The sequence below is a fragment of the Bufo gargarizans genome, chromosome 1 (assembly GCF_014858855.1).
Source record: "Bufo gargarizans isolate SCDJY-AF-19 chromosome 1, ASM1485885v1, whole genome shotgun sequence".
Classification (NCBI taxonomy): domain Eukaryota; kingdom Metazoa; phylum Chordata; class Amphibia; order Anura; family Bufonidae; genus Bufo; species Bufo gargarizans.
Genome location: NC_058080.1, coordinates 368,218,733 through 368,235,728, shown reverse-complemented (window position 1 = coordinate 368,235,728; position 16,996 = coordinate 368,218,733). Strand labels below are relative to the sequence as shown.

At 43.8% G+C, this 16,996-nt stretch overlaps 1 protein-coding gene across 1 annotated transcript in view; it reads right to left on the bottom strand.

Annotated features, from left to right (window-relative positions):
- LOC122920268 (E3 ubiquitin-protein ligase RNF126) overlaps window positions 1-16,996 on the bottom strand; it is a 33,388-nt gene that overhangs the window by 4,363 nt on the left and 12,029 nt on the right. The window contains exons 5-8 of the mRNA XM_044269651.1: window positions 10,818-10,886; window positions 6,742-6,811; window positions 6,546-6,639; window positions 5,485-5,600 (exon numbers count right to left, since the gene is read on the bottom strand). Coding sequence (XP_044125586.1) covers window positions 5,485-5,600; window positions 6,546-6,639; window positions 6,742-6,811; window positions 10,818-10,886 — 349 coding nt within the window. The remainder of the gene's footprint in view (window positions 1-5,484; window positions 5,601-6,545; window positions 6,640-6,741; window positions 6,812-10,817; window positions 10,887-16,996) is intronic.

Below are 16,996 nucleotides of genomic sequence, written 5' to 3'. Positions count from 1 at the left end.
AGGATAAAAAATTGTACCCGTAGGTGGGATCACTGCATACCGTCTCGGGTGCCTGAGAGACAGTGTTCTGCAGTATCGTACACAGTGTAGTGTGGTACAGTTTAGGCGAATTAAATGGGTAAAAACAATAATTAAATTATTGTTTTTACCTATTTGATTCGCCTAAACTGTACCACACTACACTGTGTACGATACTGCAGAACACTGTCTCTCAGGCACCCGAGACGGTATGCAGTGATCCCACCTACGGGTACAATTTTTTATCCTATCAGCAGAATTTATATATTTATTTGTACACAAGCATTTGATCGTTTATGCTGATTTTTTACATATATGTGTGTGTGTATATATATATATATATATATATATATATATATATATATACACACACACACACACACATATACATACACACACACAATAAATATATATATATTTTATTTATTTATATACACATACACACACACACACACTTATCCTACACATTTATATCTTTATACAAATCCCTTTACCTTCACTCCCCTGTTTTCAATTATAACGCTGATGCAAAAACCTACTACACACAACTTGCTAAACCACCATTATCATTCAACCACTACTGGCGCCCAAAAGGGTTTTATTCAGAAATAGGCGAGACCTGGAGGGTCCTCCACCCACCAGTCCCCTATTTTGGCATACTACCATATTCTATACAGGCAGACACTCTTGTCGACCTGACTAAACCCGGAGCAGCCTCTAGTACCTAGCACACAACTTTCTTTTCCACCCCACTCCTATAAACCCGAGGCGCCTCAAGTCCTTCAGTTCTAGTGGAATCCCCTCCAATAGATCTGTCTGACCCTCATACTTTCTTTCTCTTGTCCCCGCCTTACACCAGCATGTGTCCAGTAACATCACCCGTGCACTGACCAACACAGTTATTGGGAAGGTCCACTTAACGACTGACACATGGACAAGTGCTTTTGGCCAGGGACGCTACATTTCCCCGACGGCACACTGGGTGAACGTTGTGGAGGCCGGAAGAGAGTCGTACCCAGGGATGGCACAGGTGCTACACCGACGCCAAGGATTGCGGGCCCTACTTCCATCAGGATTTCTGCCACCAACTACATTCGTTTCTGCAACCCCCCCTTCTCCTCCTCCACCTCTGAATTCTCATCTTGCAACACCAGTCATCCATCAGTCACTAGCTGGAAGCAGTGTAGCACTGCATTGGGCAGGCATGTCCAAACTGCAGCCCCCTGCAGTTTGGACATGCCTGGCATTGGCGAAGCGGCAAAAGGCTGTGCTAAAACTAACTTGCTTAGGTGACAAACAGCACACCGCCGCAGAGCTGTGGCAGGGGATAAGGAACCAGACTGAGCTGTGGCTCTCACCACTCAACCTACAACCAGTTGGTTGTGTCCGATAATGGCCGAAACTTGTTGGCAGCTTTGGAGCTCGGCAAGCTCACACACATACACTGCCTAATCCACGTGTTCAACTTAGTGGTTCAGCGGTTTCTCAACACCTACCCCAATTTGCCTGAGCTACTGGTAAAGGTGCGCCGCGTGTGTGCCCATTTCCGAAATTCATCTACAACTGCCGTCGGTATGCCAATGCTACAGCAGTGCTCGCAATTACCAGCTCACCAACTGTTGTGCGACGTGAGCACGCGTTGGAACTCCACGTTCCACATGTTGGCCAGGCTTTGTGAGCAGCAGAGGGCAGTAGTGGAATACCAGCTGCAACATGGTTGTCGTGTTTACAGTCAGCATCCGCTCTTCACAAGCGACGAGTGGGCATGGATGTCTGACCTGAAGTGGTGATGCCACTATTATCAGAGTAACCATCCCACTTCCGTGTCTACTGAAACACTCGCTGCTCACAATGAAGGCGGACGCTTTGCATGTGGAAGAGGTGGAAATGTGGGAAGACAGTACACAGGGTGATAGCCAGACCACCCTCCGTTAGTCTTCTCAGCGTGAATTGGATGATGAGGAGCAGGAGACTGTTGCCTCCGCTACAGAGGGTAGTACCCACAGCAGGTTTATTCCATCTGTTCAGTGTGGATAAGCCAAAGAGGAGGAAGAGGATTGAGAGTCATCCTCCTGATGAGGACAGCGAAATCTTGTCTGTTGGGACTCTGGCACACATGGCTGACTTTATGTTATGCTGCCTTTCCCGTGACCCTCACGTTATACGCATTTTGGCCAACACCGATTACTGGTTGTTCACCCTTCTCGACCCCCGCCACAAAGAACTTATCTCTCATTGCTGTGGTGGAGAGGACTAGCAAAATGGTGCAATATCAGAAAGTCCTTGTGGAAAAACTGCTCCAAAAATTTTCAGCTGACAACACTGGCAGCAGAGTACATAGTTCCTTGGGCAACCGAGGAGGGGAGACAAGGGGAACACACAACAGTTCCAACAGAGACAAGCAACACTCTCCAAGGCCTGGGACAGTTTCATGACACCCCGCCAGCACCTTCACCCTGATGCGCAGCCTAGTGTCAAGGAGAGAAAAGTTTTGGAAGATGGTGAAGGAGACTGTCAGCGTCCTCAGTAATCCCTTTGTGCCCTACAACTATTGGGTGTCCAAGCTGGACATGTGGCACGCCTTGGAGGTGGTGCCAGCGTTTTATCAGGCCGCCAGGTATTTAGTGCTGCTGGGGGCATAATAACTGATAGGCGTATCAGCCTGTCAACTGAAAATGCTGACAGGTTGACTTATCAAAATGAACAAGGCCTGGATTGCCCCTGACTTCTCTACTCCATCAGAGGAAAGCAGCTGAACTTAAAGGCACTTTAAATGTGGCTTTTATGGTGTATTAAATACACTGTATTCCCATGCACTCCTTCCACCACAAAAAAGGTTATATGGTTCAAACTTCCTTTTCTCGTCCTCCTCTTCCATCATATCAACATGCTTATTAGGCTGCCCTCGCTCCTAATGATTTAGAGGGTCAGCTCAGCAGCAGACCCTCACCCCTAATGTTTTAGAGGGTCACCAGCAGGCCTTCGCCCATAATGTTTTAGAGGGTCAGCTCAGCAACAGGCCCTCGCCCATAATTTTTTCCATGGTCAGATCAGCAGCAGCCACTCGCCCCTAATGTTTTAGATGGTCAGATCAGCATCACGCACTCGCCCATAATATTTTAGAGGGTCACCAGCAGGCCTTGCTCCTAATGTTTTTGAGGGTCACCAGCAGGCCATCAATCATAATTTTTCAAGGGTGTGTATGATGCCCTCCTTTATGTGTAACAAAGGGTATATTGGAGTGCCGGTTCCTTGTAATTTTTGGCAGCCCTTTACCTTAGTGCATAGGCTTTATGAGTGTAGGAGTCCCACTACCTGAACAATTATGCCACAATGTGAATGAGGCCTTCCTTTATGGGATATACAGGTTGTATCGGAGTGCCTCTTCCTTGCAATTTTTGGCAGCACTTGCACTTTATATACAAGTAAATATACAGGAAAGAATGTTTCCCAACAATTTTTCCTCTAAAATCTATTTTATCTTCGGTTTTGTGCGTATTATTGTCAGCCTGTAAAAGTGGAGTACTACTCGGACAACATCGTTCCCAGCAGCGAGCTGGGAGTCCAAGATGCATCTAGACATCCTCCCCATGCTGTTCCAGAACCATTTCAGTGGTGTTTCCATCAATTTCTGACCTTTTACTATGAACCAGGCACCCTCTCCTCTTCAGAGCAGGGGGTGTCTGGTTTAATGCTCTGGTTCTCCCATTGACTTCCATTGTGCTTGGTAGAGCACCAGAGCATCCCCTGGTGTTCTACTCGAGCACCTGAGCACTTTGGTGCTCGATCAACATTAGAAGCAACCAAAAATGATGAATCGGCCATTTTGACTTTTTTTCTGTTTTGCCGTATGGGGAAAATATTTGTATATTTTCATAGTATGGTCGTTTTTACATGTGGAAATATCCGTGATGTGTATTTTTTTTATTACATTTTTTATATGTATATAAAAAAAAAGTTTTAAATTGTTTACATTTTTTTATTTTATTTATTTTTTATAGTTCCCATAGGAAACTAACAAGCAATCATTAGATTGCTATTCTCATAGGCCCCAATGCGTTAGCATAGGAGTCTATGAGAAACTTACTAGCTTCCTACGGAGCCCCGATACAGACAAGGGCTCCATAGCAAACACTGTGCAGCAGCCTCCGGTCATTCTCTGTGACAGGGGCGGCTGCATACAAGCTCCGGATCCTCCGATCGCCGCTGGAGGAAACCGAGGCATACCCGAAAGCAGGCGCTTCCGGGTTTGCACGAGCTCAGATACCGTGGTTACGGTGTGAAACAGCAGGCACCTCGTGGCTATGGTGCCTGCTCTACTCAGGAGCGGGCGCCATCTTTAAGGATCCGTCCAAAGCCATATTAGTACGGAGCTAGTCTGGAAGGGGTTTAATATAGATATTGACATGGAAAATGGAAAAACCACTTTAATCTATATGGGCCATATTTATCAAAACTGTTATGTTGCCCACAGTAACCAATGTCCATGGAGTTTTCATTTCACCAAGGCAGATTAATACGTAAATTGGAGCTCTGATAGGCTGTAGGTTTTTTTTTCCTGTTATGCAGTTTTGTTAAATGAGGCCCATAATACAATAACAATGTAGACAAAACATGAAAACAAGAATTGCTTAAAAACTAATAAACCGACTCTTCAGGCTCAACCCTAAAAATAGTATTTAAAGGGGTTTTCTGAGACTTTTATACTGATGACCCTGGATAGGTCATCAGTATCTGATCGGTGGGGGTCCGACACCCAGGACCGCCACCGATCAGCTATTTGAGAAGGCTCCGACGCTCGCAATAGCTCACCAAGCACAACGGCGTACATTGACTGTGCTGGGTATAGCAGCTCAGCCCTAATCAGACACCTAACATCTATCCTTTGGATAATGAATAATGGGAGATTTATCAAACTGGTGTAAAGTAGAACTGGCTTAGTTTCCCATAGCAACCAGATTCCACCTTTCATTTTTCCCAGTGCCTTTGGAAAATGAAAGGTGGAATCTGGTTGCTATGGACTACTTTACTCCAGTTTGATAAATCTCCCCCTAAGCGTTTGTAATGGGACAACCCCTTTAAGCTAGTAACAGAACTTGCCTGTAAGGTCTCATTCACACACACACATTCAAGGGCGTAAAAACACTTTATGGAAGTGTGAACAGAGCCTTACAGCTATAGGTGGGATGTCATCTTTTGAGATCAGGAAGGCCTTGCCAAAGCAAATTGTGTGTAATCCGACAACCTTTATAATTATTAATTTATCAAAAGGATATTGAGCAAATAATTTCTGCTCCAAACGGAGTCCTTTTACAGAAATTTTTGCGATGCGGTTATAAAAACCTCTGATAAGTCCTGGCAATATACAGATATTCTCAGTTTTGTCCCATCCAGTTTATCTGCACGGCTATGTCTGTGAAACCACGAAGCTCTAAGAAAGGAGAAGGAAATGCATTTCATACTGACCTGCTCTAACCAGGGGATGATGCAGTTATTGTGAAATAAGTGATTGCAAGGAAGTTGTCTCACGTTTTCACCAACTGTGTAATCCTCCTTACATACTGGACACTCCAGTCCTGAACCTGTGGAGTACAGAAATATACGGGGCCTCATTTCTCAAACCTGTCTAAAAGCAAAACGGTCTTTATTGCCTACTGCGACCAATTTAGAGCTCAGCTTTCATTTCATTAACTGGAAGCTACACTGTGGCTGGTTGCGATGGATAGCAAAGACCGCTTTGCTTTTAGACACTTGATAAAACTGGACACAAGTTAAGATAAAAGAGCATAGGGGAGATTTATCAAAACTGGGGTAGAGGAAATCTGGCTTAGTTGCCCATAGCAACCAATCAGATTCCACCTTTCATTTTCCAAGCGAGTTCTGAAAAATAAACGGCGGAATTTGATTGGTTGATACGGACAACTAACCCAGCTCTACTTTATACCATTTTGATAAATCTTTACATCAGCGAAACTTTGTTTGTCAACATGTCAAAAATTCCACTGCACATCTCACAGCGAATCAGCAGGAAAATCTGCATGAATTGCCACGATTTCAGCCCACTGCACTGAAAAGGGGTGAAATCTGTGGTGAAAATCTGCACCACAGGTTGATATCCAAGTGGATTTTTTTCCCCCATTATAAGACTTTTTAAAATCTCATCCACTTTGAGGCTTTAGTAATATGCTGTGAATTTTTTGCCCACAAATACGCAGTGTTGTTGCAACATGGGAACACACCCTAAATGCTGCAATGTGCGAGATTCACCAATACTGCCACCAACCAGAATTTTAAGGTATCTAAAAATCACTTAAAGGCTATGAACACCTTTTAGGATTGCATTCTACTCATTTTGAACTAAAATAATGTTTTATTTTTGTGCCTTTTACATTGTCCAATCAAGTAACAACCAATTAGTAAAATGCAGTCATAAAAAATATTGCTCTTGAAGTTGTCCTTTAAGATAAAAAAAAATTATGTTATTCTTTTTGTGCAATCGGGTAATAAAGGTATCAGCTTGTACTCACCCACGTGTTCATCTGTTATTTGGACTGTAGGAAGGGCTTGTATCTTCTCATTGTCAGCAGGCGGAGGTCCGGTGTTTTCAAACTGGTTAAGTAACTGGTTTAAAACATTTAAAATATTAATATTTTTTTGAACAACATTAAATACGGTTTACAAGTATCTCATACCTTCACACATTTTCAAGCAGGAAAGCGTTACCTGTGTGATTATTGTGTCTAGGCCATTGGCTCCCCACGCATAATCCATTGGATTGGAATGAAGAACTCCCCTGGAAGTTGAAAATCACCACAGCTAATCACAAAAACATATGCTCCAAACTGAATAGGAGAAAAAAATCCTAACACATCTGGATCTGCACAAGGTCATCACAGCAGGCTTCAGGCCTGTAACGTCCAACACTAGTAATTTTTAAAAAAATATATAATTTAAGCCCCTAGAAGCTTTGGGAAAAGGATGTAACAGTTCAGCCCGAGCAGCAGGGTGGGTGCTGCTTTGAACCTTTATATCACGGGCTGGGTAGCAGATAGAGATATGGGCCTGGTCTTGTTTGAAAGCTGAAATCAAATCACAGGATCATCTCCCTTACATCGGGAGATATAGCACACCCCAAACAACAGCAGATTGTCGGGAAGAAATCATTCCTTCCCGGAAATCAGCTGCTCTTACAGTGGAGGAGACTGCTGTATTTACATGCAGCGATTACCTTCACAGTATGAGGACAAGGGATCACTATTGTGATCGCTCATCCTAATACAGCTGCATTGTTTCTGGGCAGCAGAACGCTGTTTAGACAACACAATCTGCTTCCCAGAAACAATTATTTATGTGCCAGCATGAATGACAGGATCACCCAACAAGCAAGCGTTTCGCTTGTTCACTGGATGATCTGTGGCACCTTTACAGGGAAGATTATTGAGCATAGGAACGTTCGTTCCCGATGATCTGTCAGAGAATCTGCCTTTGTAAATCCACCTTTAGAAATTCGGTTGGGAGTGACAGCAGCTGAAAGTGAAGGCAGACCAGGCCCATGTCTCTAGCTGCTACCCAGCCCAAGATATGAATAGTTAAAGCAGTCCCCCCCCCCCCCCCCATCAGGTGTCTGTACTCTCAGCCAGCCTAGGGGAGGAGAGAAATATAAAAATATAGATACACAGTATCTCATAAAAGTGAGTACACCCCTCATTTTTGATGCTATATAAAGTAGTCGTGTACAGCTTGTATAACAGTGTTAATTTGGTGTGCCCTCAAAATAACACACAGCCATTAAGGTCTAAACCGCTGACAACAAAAGTGAGTACACCCCAAGTAAAAATGGCCAAATTGTGCCCAAATTGTCAATATTGTGTGTGGCCACCATTATTTTCCAGCACTGCCTTAACGCTCTTGGGCATAGAGTTCACTAGAGCTTCACAGGTTGCCACTGGAATCCTCTTCCACTCCTCCATGACGACATCACAGAGCTGGTGGATGTTAGAGACCTTGCGCTCCTCCACCTTCTGTTTGAGGATGCCCCACAGCTGCTCAAGAGGGTTTAGGTCTGGAGACATGCTTGGCCAGGTGAGCAGCTTTACCCTCAGTTTCTTTAGCAAGTCAGAGGTCGTTTTGGAGGCGTGTTTGGGGTCATTATGTTGGAATACTGCTCTGTGGCCCAGTTTCCGAATAAATAATAAAACTAACTTTTACTTTTATACTCTATATATAAATTTGGCAACATTATAAAATCACACTGACCCAGAGAATAAAGTTATGTTATTTATACCACATTGTAAACACCATAAAAATAAATCCCACAAAATAATATTACAATTGCGGTTTATCTTTAATCCCACTAGAGATAAAATAAGCTATTTAATATACTATATGAAAATAATACGCTAACACAATAGATGCAAATAGTATTTATAGACTAATCCCTCATTCAGACATAAAATCTGAGATTCTTAGTCAATATACTTTGATCAAAACACATCTGTGCCCACCTACCAGTGACAAGGTGGTCTCAGTCAAGAAGGTCCTACACTAAACCTACCTATGCAGTTTTTGTGCAGGGTCTGCCAATGGCATAGAGATAGGTTTTAGAGTAGCACCTGCCTGACTGAGACCACCTTGGCTCTGGTAGGTGGGCACAGATGTGTTTTTATCAAAATATATTGGCTGAGAGTCTTATATTTTATCATATCAGAGTGAGGGCTGAGTCCATATATAAGGTTTGCATCTATTGTGCACTATTTACAGTGATTTATCTTTTTTTAAATGTAGCCATGCACATCATGTAGGATTTTTTTCTTATCTTTTATTTTCAGTGTTTTATTTATTTATTTTTTATTTATTTTTTATAAACTATATGAAGCCCAAAATTGTTCCTAAAAAAACCTACAACCTGTCGAGCAAAATTCATGGTCCCATATAACTAAACTGAAGATAAAAAAAAAGAAGTTATGTCCTCTTAAACAGAGGGGGAAAATGTTAGGCCTCTTTCCCACGGGCGTTGCGGGAAAATGTGCGATTTTTCCCCACGAGTGCAAAACGTTCTAATGCGTTTTGCACGCGAGTCAGAAAAATCAGCATGTTTGGTACCCAGACCCGAACCCGGACTTCTTCACAGAAATTCGGGTTTGGGATCGGTGTTGTGCAAATTTTATTATCTTGTTATAAAGGGAAAATAATAGCATTCTTAATACAGAATGCAAAGTAAGTTAAAGGGTTGTCCAAGTTATATTTATTGATGACCTATCCCCAGGATAGGTCATCAATATCAGATCGGAGGGGTCCGACACCCGGCACCCCCTCCGATCAGCTGTTTGAAGAGGAAACTCACACGGTGTCAGCGCTGCCTCCTCTTCACCAGTTTACCTTCTAGCCGTTGCATCTGCAGTGGTGAGTAGGTGTAATTACACCCAAGCCGTCCCATTCATTTCAATAGGAAGATAGGGGATAGGTCATCAATAAATATAACTTGGACAACCCCTTTAAGGATGGAAGTTTTTTTTTTAAACACATTAAACTCACCTCATCCACTTGTTCACGAAGCCTGGCTCGTCTTCATTCTTCTTCGAGGACTTGGGAGGAAAAGGACCTTTGGTGACGTCACTGTGCTCATCACATGGTCCATCACCATGGTGATGGCTCCACGCTCATCACATGGTCCGTTGCATGGTCCTTTTCCTCCCAGGTCCTCAAAGAAGAAGAATGAAGACAAGCCGGGATTCGCAAACAAGTGGATGAGGTGAGTTTAATGTTTTTTTTATTTATTTATTTATTTATTTTTAACCCCTCCATCCCTAATTTACTCAGAATTCTGTATTAAGAATGCTATTTTCTCTTATAACCATGTTATAAAAATCGCACCGCATCCGCACTTGCTTGCAATTTTCCTGCGTTGCATGAAAAATGAACAATATGGAGCATGCTGCGATTTTCACGCAACGCATAAGTGATGCGTGAAAAATCACTGCTCATGTGCACAGCCCCAAAGAAATGAATGAGTCCGGATTTAGTCCGGGTGCAATGCGTGAGAAAGGGGCGCTCGTGTGAAAGGGGCCTTACTGTTTCTTAAAAAGGGATGTCTCCCTTCAGCAAATGGCATTTATCATGTAGATAAAGTTAATACAATGCACTTACTAATGTATTGTGATTGTCCATATTCCGTCCTTTGCTGGCTTGATACATTTTTTCCATCACATTATATACTTCTCGTTTCCAGGAGTTATGACCACTGCAGCAGCACAGACACAAGGTAGCCAAGACAGAAGGTGTTGCCCATGCGTGCCTATGAGCTTTCCAATGGTTCCAGCCACCAGAGAGGCCGGCACTTTTTCCTATACTGTGCAAGCATGGTCACCACTGCTGGATTGCAGGATGGTCACAACCCCTGGAAACAAGCAGTGTATAATGTGATAATAAATAAACCCAGCCAGCGAAGGACACAATATGGATAGTAACAATACATTAGTAAGTGCCTTGTACTAACTTTCTCTACATAATAAATACCATTTCCTGAAGTGAGACAACCCCTTTCAAGTTAAATTAGTTATGTCACTAAAGGGGTTAAAAATGCACTTGTGTCACCTGAGTTGTGTGCAATCTATATTTTCTTCAGACATAAATACAAAATCTGCAATAAAAAAAAAAAAAAAAAATTGACCTTTTTTCGGTAGGGTTTTTCCAAATTTAATGTGATTCAACCTGAATATAAACAGATAATAGCAGCTATACTATACTGGCTTTACTATAAATCTCCTAAAAGGCCAGTGCTCGCTGGTAACAAAACTCACCATGGTCCCAGTCCTAAGTTTGGCATTGCAGTAGGTGCGATGATCCCATTTACCAGTTGCTGAATGATCCTACAAACAAAAACATACCATTAATATATTACGCCAGAATTATTACAAATCCTTCATGTCTTACATGTCAGAAAGCTGTGGAATGACACTGAGGCAGCCTGCGATTCCCCAGGATGGAAGCTTCCAGGCATAATGTGAGCAAGCAAATACATACTAGGGGGATTTATCAAAACTGGCAATCCCCACCCCTCCCACAATGCCATTAAGACATAAAAAATTTGATAAAACCTCACCATTGTGCTTTCAAGCCCTTGCAGGAAAGAAAGTACTTTCTTGCTCACCTTCGTGTACTATATCCGGGCAGTACTAAATCTTAGGAGCCTCAGTCCACAGCTCCAGTGAAATGCTTACTGTTTGATTTTAAAGGAGAGCTCCACTTGTGGGCCACTCTTTGCACTGTATGAAGCGCAGTGGTGCAAAGACTTCCAATTGTAGAGTATATACAGGGCGATCTCACAGCACTATGGGGGCAGATTTATCAAGACCAGTACTGTGCCGCCAGAGGATGCGCCAAATTTATGATGAGGAGCATGTCTTGTCATAAATGAGGCAGATCCTCCGGCAGTACGTGCCCCTGAACAGAAATCTACAACAGCTCAGGGTTGCCGTAGATTTCTAGCTTCATTTGCACCAGAAAGCTGGTGTAAAAGAAGATAAATTTGTCTTGGCTGATGGCCACGTCCCCTTTTGGAAAAGTGGCGAGGGCGGCATAAAAAGAGCCACTTCCGATTTTTTTTTTCTTTTTAAAGCCACTTTTCAGGTGCATGGCAGATGCTAAATCTCCCCCTATGTATTTAATTTTTGCAGATACTGTTGAATGTGAAGCATTGGTTGGTTAGGTGGTATACCCCAAACCCATCTGCCTAAATGTATTAAAACATCCCAAATATTACAATATCATGTTGTATACCCCACATAGTGAGAAAGTACAATGCCAAAAGTTGCTGGTTTTGGTTACTTCAGATTCAAAAAAATATCAATAGGTCATCAATATTAGATTGGAGTGGGGTCCTGCATCCCCATTGATCAGATGATTGCAGCAGCCCCCGGCTTGTCCATAAAGAAGGCAGACAGAAAAAATCCTGCCAAGAATCCTCACGGAAAACCAAATGGAATGAGGACTGCTACAGGAAGCAGGGAAGCCTCCGCATAGATAGTGCCTCTCTTGCCTTGTGGAATCAGGACAAGCTGGGTATTCAGGAGGATGCCCAAGAATTCCATCCATTCTTCTGGGACCAAGGATGATTTCTCTCGGTTGGCAATCCAAACAAATTGGTAGATAGTGTCTGCAGTGACCTGGAGGCTGTCCTCCTTAAAGAGAGCCCTACCAAGATATCAGATAGCAGGTTTAGCACAAATAGGACTATAATATCAAGTTTATGTATCATGCATAGAAGGTGCAGTACCCTGAACTGAACCATGTTATATGTATGGATGGTTTTTTTAGCCCTGGGTACTAGTAATCTTTTTGTTCTTTACTGTCTTCACCAAGGTGTCGTCCCAAAAAATAAATAAAAAAGGGATGACCGCAAGAGTTGGGATGACCATGAAAGTTGCCAAGACCTTGAGAGTGGTGGCCAACGGAGGATGACAAACTGAAAATGCTGCAAATAAGGCTACTTTCACACTCGCATTTGTGTGCGGATCAGTCATGGATCTGCACAGACTGATCCGTTCAAATAATACAACCGTCTGCATCCGTTCAGAACAAATCCGTTTGTATTATCATTCTATTATCATTAACATAGCCAAGACGGATTCGTATTGAACACCATTGAAAGTCAATGGAGGACGTATCAGTTTTCTATTGTGCCAGATTGCGTCAGTGAAAACGGATCTATCCCCATTGACTTACATTCTGTGCCAGGACGGATCTGTTTGGCTCAGTTTCATCAGATGGACACCAAAACACTGCAAGCAGCGTTTTTGTGTCCGCCTCCAAAGCGGAATGGAGACGGAACGGAGGCAAACTGATGCATTCTGAGCGGATCCTTTTCCATTCAGAATGCATTAGGGCCAAACTGATCCGTTTTGGACCGCTTGTGAGAGCCCTGAACGGATCTCACAAACAGAAAGCCAAAACGCCAGTGTGAAAGTAGCCTAAGAATCAAAGGAATCGCTGGTGGGACTGGGCAATGGTAATGTGGGTATAAGTGTCTCCACGACTGAACGCAGGGATTCCATTTATAATTTGAGATCCAGAATGCGTATGACCGTGCCAACCAGAGGCCAGTCTGGTGTCCAGATCAGGCAAACTGATCTGGGAAGGAGGGGGGGGGGGGGAGAAGTTCCACCTCTGGTGGCCCCATTCTGCAAATGGCTAGAAAAAAAAAAAACTGAGGAGGAATTGGGTCTGCGGGAAGAAACCTAGAGTCATTTGTGGGTCCTATCCCTGGAGACAGAGGATCTTTCATACAGTGAATGAGGCAGCAATTCCATTCAGAATTTGAGACCAAGCTGTCCTTCTACAGAACTGTAATCAGGTTGTTGTAAACCCCTGGAAGTGCTCTGAGGTGGGAACCTGAACAATCACACCTTGGTGACAGAAGGCGCTAATGGCTTGAAAAAAAGCAGAAATGCAGGATGGGTATTTATGAGAGGGGTTGCCAGAGAGTCCCTTCTGGAAGGAAGACTGAATATTGTAACCTCACAAAACGGTTTCTCAAAATCAAGTGTTATCTACAAGACCAAGCCAGACCCTCCTTGAACATGAGTAGCCGTCCACCCAAGCCAGGGAAGAGACTTGAGCAGGGGTAGATCTTCATGCAGTGAAGGGCTTGGCGTCCTTGATAAGAAGCTGCTAAGAAAGTTTAAGCTTGAAGGAGGGTCTCCTAGACTCCATGGGACATAAGGATTCTGTCAGCTCAGCGTCAAGAAAAATCAAAAAAGGAATGGAACCTTCTGGTCCTGGGGGAAGAAAAGAACTCTTCCTCCTGTGACTTCCAAGATGAGTTCTTGAAGATGCTTAACAAAAAGCTTGTCACAACAGAAAGGGAGACCAATAAGCAACATTTTGGAAGTGGCATCAGCCACTCAAGATCTAAGGCAGATGGTACGTTGAGTGGCAACAGCATTGGCAGCAAAACACTCTGACTCCAAAAAAACGACCATAGGGGAATTTGGAGGCATGGCGAAACTAAATAGACAGGTTGCAAAGATCTTCCTGAGGAAATTGAGAGGAAAAGGCTTTGCTGAAGGCTTGCAGAGCTTGGAGGAATACAATTCTCTGTTTAGCGCCGTTCTCCTATGCTACACAGCTGCTAATTGCAACAGTTTTGTGGTGACCTTAGCCTGCTGAACTCTTCCTGATGTCTGCCTTAGGCCTCATGCACACGACCAGTGTGTTTCGCGGTCCGCAAACTGCGGATCTGCAAAACACGGATGTCGTCCAAGGGTGTTCCGCAATTTGCGGAACGGCGCGGACAGCCATTAATATAACTGCCTATTCTTGTCCGCAAAATGGACAAGAATAGGACAGGTTATATATTTTTTTGCAGACCACGGAACGGAGCAACCGATGCGGAAAGCACACGGAGTGCTGTCCGCATCTTTTGCGGCCTCATGGAAGTGAATGGGTCCGCATCCAAGCCGCAAATACTGCGGTTCGGATACGGACCAAAACAACGGTCGTGTGCATGAGGCCTTAATCTATGGAGACATGGGAAACCTAAAAAAGGAGGATACCTCTACACGGCTGACTGACTTTTATCCAAATACTAACGACGCCGGCAGATCATGTCGATCTCTTATCTGCCTCCTCACCTGGGGCTACTTCCCAAGCTGATCCTCCACAGCCTTCCGGCTCTGAGAGTAACCCAACGTTATACAATGGAGTTCCAGTGCTGACTCTTGGTCTAGCAGCATACCGAACACTTTCTCCACAACATACATACCAACCAGTGTCTGAAGTCTGAACATGCTCTAAAGGGAATGTGTCATCAGAAAATTACCTATTGTTTAAATCATGTTTGATTTTGGATTAATCAAACGTAATAAAAAATGTTATACACTAAACACGGCGCCCACCTGGCACTACTATATACATATTACATACACAACTCTACCATATGCCCATTACACAGATAGTTTACTATATACACATTGCGCACACAGCTCTGCTACATTACACAGATAGAACTACTGTGTGCAAATTACACACAGAAAACTGTACAATAGACTGGTTACACTGACATAGCCCTACTTTATACACACCTTCCATACAAACCTGGTGTAGAATGCAGAGGTACTTACCTCTGCATTCTACACCAGCACAGTCCTACATGGAGCCCCTAACTCCTCTGACACACATGGCTGATCACATGACTGTGACATCACCACAGGTCCTGTAACCACAATGTAGTCTGGTGCTGCTCCTGGCGAGAGAGATGTCCGTGAGACGCTTGTACAGGCGTTATTGCGACCTTGCCCATACCCATGGTGCTGTGTTTCGCCGTAATCATACTGATTTGCTGTATAAAGGTATACCATTTTTACCTCATAGCGAACCCTGTTTCGTTTCACAATACATTTTATGGAACAATAAATGGTACCATTAAAAAACACAATTTGTTGATGGAAAAAAACGTTAGGGCTCTTGGAAGACAGGCATAAAATAAATAAAAACTAAAAATGTTAATGGGTTATAGCTATAAAACATAAAAAAAAACTCTTCACACCCAGTAGAAAAAGTACGCTAGAGAACTAACCAGAAAGCCCTGTGTTAAATATTAAATTTGCCTTGGATTACAATGCAGCTTTCTCCCACTGCAAAGTGTGAGATCTGCAGCAGAAATCTGCAATAGACCGGGCATGATGTGGATCATAAAATGTAAATTTCCTATTAGGGCTGTTTCACACGAGCGGATGCCGTGCGTGGCATCCGCTCCGTGAAAGAGTGCCAAGACCCGATGCAGACTGCAGAGGCACGGAGCAGTAACATGACTGTTAATGCTCTGTGCCTCTCTGTGATCTCTTCACTACGAAATCACGGTGACAACTTTATCTCATTGTGATTTCGTAGTAAAGAGATCACAGAGAGGCACGGAGCATTATCAATCATGTTACTGCACCGTGCTTCTGCTGTCCGCATCGGGTCTTGGCACTCTTTCACGGAGCGGATGCCACGCACGGCATCCGCTCGTGTGAAACAGCCCTAAAGGGGTTTTCTGGTAGTTTTATACCGATGACGTATCCTCTAGATAGGTCATCAGTAACTGATCGGTGGGTGTCTGACACCTGGAATCCCCACCGATCAGCTGTCTGAGAAAGCACCGGCGCTCACAGTAGCACCGCGGCTTTCTGTCTGCAAACCAAGTACAGCACCGTCCGTTGCATAGTGCCTGTAATTGGTATTGCAGCTCAGCTCTAATCTTGTCATGGGGGCTGAGCCTAGGCCATGTTACCAATGAACATGACTTCACATGGCTTAAGGAAAGCTGAGAAAAGGCACCGGCGCTACTGCAAGCTACGCTGCCTTCTCAAACAACTGATCTGTGGGAGTCCAGGTGTCGGACCCCCACTGATTAGATACTGATGACCTATCCAGAGGATACGTCATAGAGATAAAACTCCCAGAAAACCCCTTTAACATGCTCTCTTGCCTGAAGCAGAAGAGATTTTCAGCTGCTAGTTACATATTTGTTACTTAGGGTGCATTCACACGACCGTATAAATGAATCCGCATCCTCTCCGCAAATTTGCGGAACGGCTGCGGACCCATTCATTTCAATGGTGCCCCAAAAGATGCAGACAGCACACCATGTGCTGTCCGCATCCGTTGTTTCATTCCGTGGCCGAGCAAAAAAGATAGGGAATGTCCTATTCTTGTCCGCAACCAAGCGGACAAGCTTAGGTATTCTCTATTTGGCACTGGCCATGTGCAGTCCACAAATTGCGGAACTCAAAGCACTTACGGTCATGTGAATGCACCCTTAGCCTAGGTTCACATCTGCGTTTGTAAACTCTGGTTATCTGTTCCACACAGGAGCAGACTACTGAAATTATATCATCTGGAATAGCCGGATATCACAGGATCCCAGTTTGCTCTAATGGGAACCCTCAGGTTTTTCCAGGTAGTATTCCAGAAACCTAACGGATCCCATTATAGCGAT